This window comes from Cervus canadensis, chromosome 30 (assembly GCF_019320065.1).
Source record: "Cervus canadensis isolate Bull #8, Minnesota chromosome 30, ASM1932006v1, whole genome shotgun sequence".
Classification (NCBI taxonomy): domain Eukaryota; kingdom Metazoa; phylum Chordata; class Mammalia; order Artiodactyla; family Cervidae; genus Cervus; species Cervus canadensis.
Window position 1 is genome coordinate 23,868,365 of NC_057415.1, and position 7,548 is coordinate 23,875,912.

The 7,548-nt window shown below is 42.1% G+C and overlaps 1 protein-coding gene and 1 long non-coding RNA gene across 4 annotated transcripts in view; one reads left to right on the forward strand and one right to left on the reverse strand.

Moving 5' to 3' along the window:
* The window catches only part of PLPPR1 (phospholipid phosphatase related 1), a 558,611-nt gene extending 557,300 nt beyond the window's left edge, over positions 1-1,311 (forward strand). For both annotated transcript variants that reach the window (XM_043453687.1, XM_043453686.1), the window contains one exon: positions 185-1,311. In XM_043453687.1, coding sequence (XP_043309622.1) covers positions 185-217 — 33 coding nt within the window. In that variant the 3' untranslated portion in view covers positions 218-1,311. The remainder of the gene's footprint in view (positions 1-184) is intronic.
* The window catches only part of LOC122431996, a 164,370-nt gene extending 158,053 nt beyond the window's left edge, over positions 1-6,317 (reverse strand). For both annotated transcript variants that reach the window (XR_006266688.1, XR_006266687.1), the window contains exon 1: positions 5,598-6,317. This is a non-coding gene — a long non-coding RNA (uncharacterized LOC122431996). The remainder of the gene's footprint in view (positions 1-5,597) is intronic.
* Positions 6,318-7,548: the final 1,231 nt, after the last annotated feature.

Sequence of the window (7,548 nt, forward strand, 5' to 3'; positions counted from 1 at the left end):
GTTTATTTTGGCTGAAAAAAATCAGGGAAGGTTTAATAGAAGAGGTAAAAAGTTGAGGGGCCTTGGAAACACACGTCAGGGAGCAGGAACAGACTGTGAACTTGAGACAGGAATCAAGGGGATATTGAGGGAAGTGAGAGTGTGTACATGAGTCAACTAAGATTGTATCTGCTTATGTTTGCAGAATCACTCTGCCTCCATGACCGAAGTTACCTGAAACGGCTGACGTGTCACAAGCTGTTTTTTTTTTTTTTTTTAAATCACCCTCCAATTCGATACTTCAAGACACAGTTACTTGATATCAAACTGTGAAGACAAGTATTATGTTTATCTAGTTAGAGGCTAATGTTTTGTACATTTTTTGTATGAGGAAGTGATGTAGCTTGCCCTGATTTTTTTTTTTTTTTTGGTCAGCTTTAATATATTTATGCCAGAATTTTAAACAAAGTTTTCTTCTTGTTCAGGTGTGCATTGAAGAACCACATTTATTCAATGATTGATGTTGTTTTGTGATATTTGTACACAAACCTTCTTTTATCAGTTTTATAGACACTGAAATGAAATATAATAATTCACTTTAATCTTTTATTATCACAGTTGCTGCCTCCTCCAGAATTTTTGAATTTTAAAAAAAACTTTTGAGTTGCAGGGTAAACAATGTTGGTTAATGGTAAATCTCAAAATCAGTTGTGTGGAAAGAAGTATTACTTTGAAAAAGGACTTTATATTCTGACTTCTTAACATGTGATTGCATCCCAAGTTAAAGTAACATATTAATAAGAAAAAAATCACCTAAGTTACACAAGCAATGGCAGGAAATTCTTCTTACACAAGAAATGGCAGGATGTTGGTATGATCCTTAGATAATGGCCTCTCCTGGTTAAGAAATTCAAGATCTTTCTGTAATCATGCCCTTGGGTTGGCAGGTAACACTGTAGCCTTCTTTCCCAAAAAACCAGCCAGTACCAGCATCCCCTGTCAACTCAGTTTTGTATATCATATTGTATGGACTTTATATGAAAATGAATATTTTACAGTTTGCACAGTATTATTTTACAGAGAGGGTATCAGAGCATCTACAACCTAGAGCCCCAAAGCAACAGCTTGACTTTGGGGCTTTTAATTGTTCTAGGACTTTAACTGCATCTCATTTTTCTAGCATGGTAATAACTAATGTGTAACTTCCTTGAGAGCAGGAGCTCCCTTGTCTGTATCTATCAGAATGTTTTCTCAACACTTCCATGTTGGTTCTTCTGAGATTTTTTTGTACATATTTTTTTTTTTCTAAAGAAAAAAGTTATTCACAAAATGAATTTTGGCTCATGTCCTTTGTTTTATGCTTCATCCCCTGAGTATTTGAAGACTCACAATGATGTGACCTCAGTAAGTGTTTATCCTCTTCAGTTCCCTGGCTATTGGGATCAGTCATAATAGAGGCATGGCTGATATGTCCTTTCATGAAGAAGTATGTGTGCTTAGGCCAAATAATTTGTGTATTTAAGACACTCAGAAGCACATTCTGGTTTTCTAGCAAGCTACCTTTGTCTTCAGTCTTCCCATAGATACTTCTAAGGCATCAGTAAAAATTCAGTCATTTTGACTCTGCTAAAACTCATCCTGCATCTCATTCTGGCCTAAACTTATTTGCACTTACATGTATAAACACTCACACCATCTTTTGAGAGACATCAGACTAAAAGTTGGGGAAGTGGGCAAGAAAGGGAAGTGTTGAAAGCCCTACTCATCCCCAATGCTAAACCACAACCATAATCTGGTTGTTCAAAACAGTGAACCCAGATATAGAGAACAGACTTTTGGGCACAGTGGGAAAAAGAGAGGATGGGTCGAATTGAGAGCATAGCATGGAAACACAAAGATGACCGTATGTAAAACAGATAGCCAGTGGGAATTTGTTGAATGAGACAAAAACTGGTGTTCTGTGACAACCTAGAGGGGTGCAATGGTGGGGGCGGGGGGGGAGGGCGGTTCATGAGGCAGGGGACACAACTAAACCTATGGCTGATTCATGTTGATGTATGGCAGAAACCAATACAATATCGTAGAGCAATTATCCTCCAATTAAAATTAAATAACTATACACACATATATAAACAGTGAACTCAAAGAAGCTGTAACAACTCCAAGGTGGTGTTATATACATCAGCAGTAATGTTGGAATCCAGGTTTGCCTGACTCCAAATTCCATTCTTTCCACTACGTTAAAATGTCTCTGAACCAAGTCTGCATCTTCTCAGAGGTTTTTTTGACATCATCACCTACTTATGTGGTTCAGGGTGGTGTAGGTGACAAAAGCACATCTTAAGAAAGAGGCATTCTACTTATGAGAAGGAATGATTTGCAAGCTCTGAGCCTTCCATTCTGGGATAAGCTACCCAAGTATAATGTTGCCCAACTTCAGAGTGATTCATCTTCCAAATATATTTTATAGTTCTTTTAATAACAGCAATGAGAGCTCAGTTTCATTGTTCATAAGACATTCTGAAAAATACTGGCACACCCCTGACTCTACATTGCCCATTTCTTATCACAGTAAGAGACCATCTAAATATCAAATGGTATTTCCAAGAACATAAGTTGACCAAGTGAGGGTTACCCTTACACTCTTCACTTTGATTTCAGTCTGGAAGGACCTATTAGAAGTGTTCTGAGGGCTCCAACCACAGACTCCAATTTCCTGGCCTTTGGAAGTTACTGATACAGGACTCAATGATGTTCCACAGAACACAACACTGGGGCACCTAGAACCAAGGACCATGTCTGGGCTCACATCCCCTGGGATCACTGAGTCAGTCTGATTCCTTCCATATGACAAGGCAACCTCAGTGTTACCCCTGATTTAGGCCCACGTCACTTCACAGGCCAAGTCACTTCATTGACCTTTCAAGCCTGCCATCTGAGACTCGTTTCTTAAGGCTAGAGACCCCTCCATGTGGGCTGTCTACCCAGGATAAAGCCCTCCAAGTAGGAGTGGTCACTATCACCTTAGGATGAAGTCTGCAATGAGCTTTTCTTCTTTTTAAAGAAGCCCAGAGGAGTGTCAGAAGTCTGATTCACTGAGAGAGGGAAGTGAAAGGAAACTAAAGAAAAGCTGATAAAGTGTATGGACATAAGCAACCTCATGAAACTATTAGCCCCTGAGGGTTTATTTATGACACTTTCAGTTCTTTGATTCTGCACCCAGAATAGGATCTGACAGAGAAAACTGTGTCAAATAGATGGATGCCAGGGTTCCACTTAATTTGCCTGAAAGAGATTATGTCTAGTTTGGAAATAAAGAGAATTTGCATACAGCCTGCAGGTAGATGAAACATAAAATATATTTAGATACAGAATTAAGTGTGAGGAAACTACAGTCAGCAGTTATGAACATGTGGGTGACTCTTGGTAAATTCTAGAGATCTAATTAAGCTATGATAGACAGAAAGGCTATATGCAGCTCCAGTTAATTAGAATGTAAACAGGCATAATCGCATACACAGGAGGAGGAGTAGACATCACTAGTATGATTTAAAGAGGAGAAGAGTGCCAGGAATAGCACTTTTGTTTCTAAAAAATTGCCTTGATTTTTCTACTATTTGCAATGACCAGAACTTTGAAGGTGTTAAGTATCTTGGAGGCAGACACAATTACCAGATTGCCCTAGTTAGTTTCAAGGAGGTTACATTAAGACTGTTACACTGTTCTTGCCCTGCTGAAGTCAAGGTGTGTACTAGAACTAGCCTGTCATTCACAATCATCCCCTCTACTACCACGGGAATCTTGTAATGAACAGCTAATCTCTTGCTTCCATCCTAGTTCTTGATCCAGATATCCCAGGATTGAGTGATACGATCATTCACTAGGAATTTAATGAGCATCTGTTATGTGTTAAGAATCATGCCAAGAACTGGGAATATACAAAATTGACCTACTACTCACCCCTATGGAATTTAGGGTCAAACGGAAGAAAAGGAGAACCACCACAGAATACTCCGTGTTTTGAAGGAAGACCTGATTTAGGTAAGACAAGTGTTACGTCTTCTTTGAAATGACATATTCATTTGAATGAGGAGAAGATGACCAGACAGAAAAGTAGCAAAAAGCACACGAGGCTAAGGGAACAGTGTGTACCAACGTCCTGGGGCAGAATGAGCTTTATCCATGTGAAGACCTGAAAGTAACCCAGAGAGGTGCCAAGTATCAGTTATCCATTCAAGGAGTTTAGGCCCTGGGGCCCCCTACCTTTTGCCAAGTCCCTCGTGGGGGTCCTTGATTTGGTCAGCTCTGTGGACCAAATGTGTTACAGCAGCCGCCAGCGGAGTGGCCTGTTGTCTCATTCTGTTGTTCCTTCTTCCTAAACCTGGGCCCTGCCATTAGGAATTTTGAAGGCAATCTCAACAAGGTGGGACATAGGCATACCCAAAGTCCCTTCCACCTTTTGTACTTTCCTTTGTATGTTAGAGGCACTGATAAAAGTCATGTTAACCATCTTTAAATTCTCTGGGGCCTCAGAGACTATCTGTATATGCCTATAGGCTTTAAAGATCCTTTCTAGAAACTCCAAAGGATCTTCACTCAGTTTGTTTCCTTCCTGTGCTTTATTAAGGTAGCTTTGTTTTGGCCCCGTTTGGGCCCGTCTCCAGCACCACTTCCCAAACAGGACCCACTGTGGGTTCTGCTGCCCTTGCAGCAGCCTCTATTGGGCTGCCAGGGATTCTGAATGAGGCCCACCTGCCTCCTCCCCAGCTTTATCCAGCACCTTCTATGCTCTTCTGAAGTGAGGAGTATGGGTAATAAACCTTGAACATCAGCTAAGGTTGGGCTGTGGGCTGCAAATTTTTTTTCGATTCTCCTTGGGTCATCTCTGTATGTTGACATCTTAAGGGAACAGTACATATTCCCATTATTTATTCCAATTAAATAAATCTGAAGTTGAAAAAGGAGAATGGACTGGGACCAACCCCCCTGGCTGCCCAGTTTCAGCATTCGCACCCCTAGTGGGGACTAGTCCTAAAACAGGGGACCCCGACCCCACGAACCACGACTGGTACTGATCTGTGGCCAGAGAGGAACCAGGCCGCACAGCAGGAGGTGAGCAGCGGGAGAAACTAAAACCATTCCCCAACTCTACCCCACCCAGGAAAAACTGTCTTCCACACAACTGGTCCCCTGTGCCAAAAAGGTTGGGGATCGCTGGCTTGAAAGATATTGCCGCACCTTACAAGATCAAAAAATGAAGTCTCAAGCTTTTAACCCAGGAACGGTAACATTTCATATTGCCTGCCCACATCCCGCCAGGTGGGCCTCCACCCATGACCCGTGGGTCCCAGATCCCACACAGAACGTGGGCAGGTGTGTTTCTTTAACAAGGTTACCCAAAAGTCATCTTCCAAACCCTCAATCTCCCCCAAACCACTGTTTCACCGCAACAGGATACTAAGTGCGGAGGCCTGGCGGCCCCTCCCTGGGTCAGCCGCAGGGACCGTTCCTGCCGCAAATGGACCCGGCTACCTCTTGGACTCAGCGCACAGGCTCTCAGCCGCTCAGCCCCCGGGAGAGGCCAAAGAACCAACGGGCAAAATCCTGTTTGGACTTACCTCCTGGTTGACCCACCAAATTTGTTACTGGGCCAGGTTCATTTTTCGGGAGGCAGAGCAAGCCAAAACGCTGAATCAGCGAGGCTCGCAGCAAGGACAGTTACTTGCAAGGTGAGGAAATGGGAGAACAAGCCTCAAATCAAAGCCCCAGAAGACAAGAGGGTGGAGTATTCAGGGGATGACCAATGAAGAAGCAGAGGGGAGCTGGCTGAGGCGAGAGGGGGCGTGGGGGAAAGGTGATTGGGAAAAGGTGCAAGGCTCATGGTCCTGCACAGGCGTAGCTAATCTCCAAGCCTCTCCATGTTCAAAAGGTCACCCAGCGGACACCAGCAGGTGCCCAGCCAGAGGGTCGATGGTGCTACCCTGTCCTAACCAGTTCAGCCTGAACTAGACAGAGCTGAGAGTCCAACATCCTTGAAAATAACTCAGGCAAACATCTTGTTTATGCTACACGCCTCTTAGAAGACAAGTAGTCATAAGACATACAAGTCTTAAAACAACCTTGATTAGTGAAGGCAAGTGAAATGGGTTTGACTAATCAATGTATTTGGTTTCAGATAAAACCAGGGGGAAAAAAGAGCAAGGAAATGTGAGGATAAAAGCATGTAAAAACATTTTCAAATATTATCTTTAACACACCATGTGTATACTCAAGAAACATTTATTAATCGATGGTTGCATGATCACTCATTTATGTCCAAAATTTGACATCCCAGGCTTCCCAGGTGGCTCAGTGGTAAAGAATCCGCCTGCCAATGCAAGAGCCACAGGAGATACTGATTTGATCTCTGGGTTGGGAAGATTCCCTGGAGTAGGAAATGGCAACCCACTGAAGTATTCTTGCCTGGAGAATTCCATGGACAAAGGTGTTCTGGCAGGCTAAAATCCATGGGAGTGCAAAAGAGTCAGACACGACTTAGCAACTCAACAACAATCCATACTTCATCTTGTAATCGAGGTGTCTAGAAAACCATTTTATTAGTTAAAATGTTGCTTGATTAGCGTGAATTTCTTTTTAAAGGTGAATAGTGTATTCTCGGGTGACTCAGATGGTAAAGAATCTGCCTGCAATGAAGGAGACCCAAGTTCAATCCCTGGGTCAGGAAGATCCCCTAGAGAAAGGAATGGCCACCCACTCCGGCATTCTTGCCTGGAGAATTCCATGGACAGAGGAGCCTGGTGGGCTACTGTCCATGGGGTTGCAAAGAGTCAGACACGACTGAGCAATTATTACTTTCACTTTCATAACTGAATAGCCATGGGAAAAACCTGCTGCACAGTCCTGATCCCATGGATAAGATGACTTCTCTGTTGTGAACTCAACTCTATTTCCTTTACTTGTGGATTTTCTTCTCTAACCCAGTGTTTTTCATTCAGAACAATGCGAGACATTCACTAAACCTTTCTCACTGAGGCCAGAACATACTCTGCTTGTCTGAATTTTTCTTTCTGTATATGTGATATTATCAATTAAAGTATTGTAAGGTCCTCTGTCATTGGACTAGTCTGTCTTTTAATATAACCAGAAAATTATAAAGGCCCTTACCACATCCAACCTCAATTATAGTGGAAGCCATAATATTGATATAACAGATAAGAGAAGATTAGATTATTTTATCCCTAGATACTGCAACCTGGGTAGATACTGCTGTCAGGCAGGTAATGATAGTTACATGAGTTCTGAAAGACTGTAAATTCAATCCTATTATAAATTCATCTATATTTGTGTAAGCTTAGGTAACTTAAGCTCCCCAAGGCTTGGTTTACTCATCTATAAAATGGAAATAATTTAGTGACTATCTATACTGTGGTGGTTAATTTTATGTATCAGTTTGACTGAGCCACTGGAGCCCCAGATATTTGGTCAAACATTATTGTGGGTATATCTGTGAGGGTGTTCTTGGATGAGATTACATGAGATTCAACAGACTGAGTAAAAACATGGATTGCC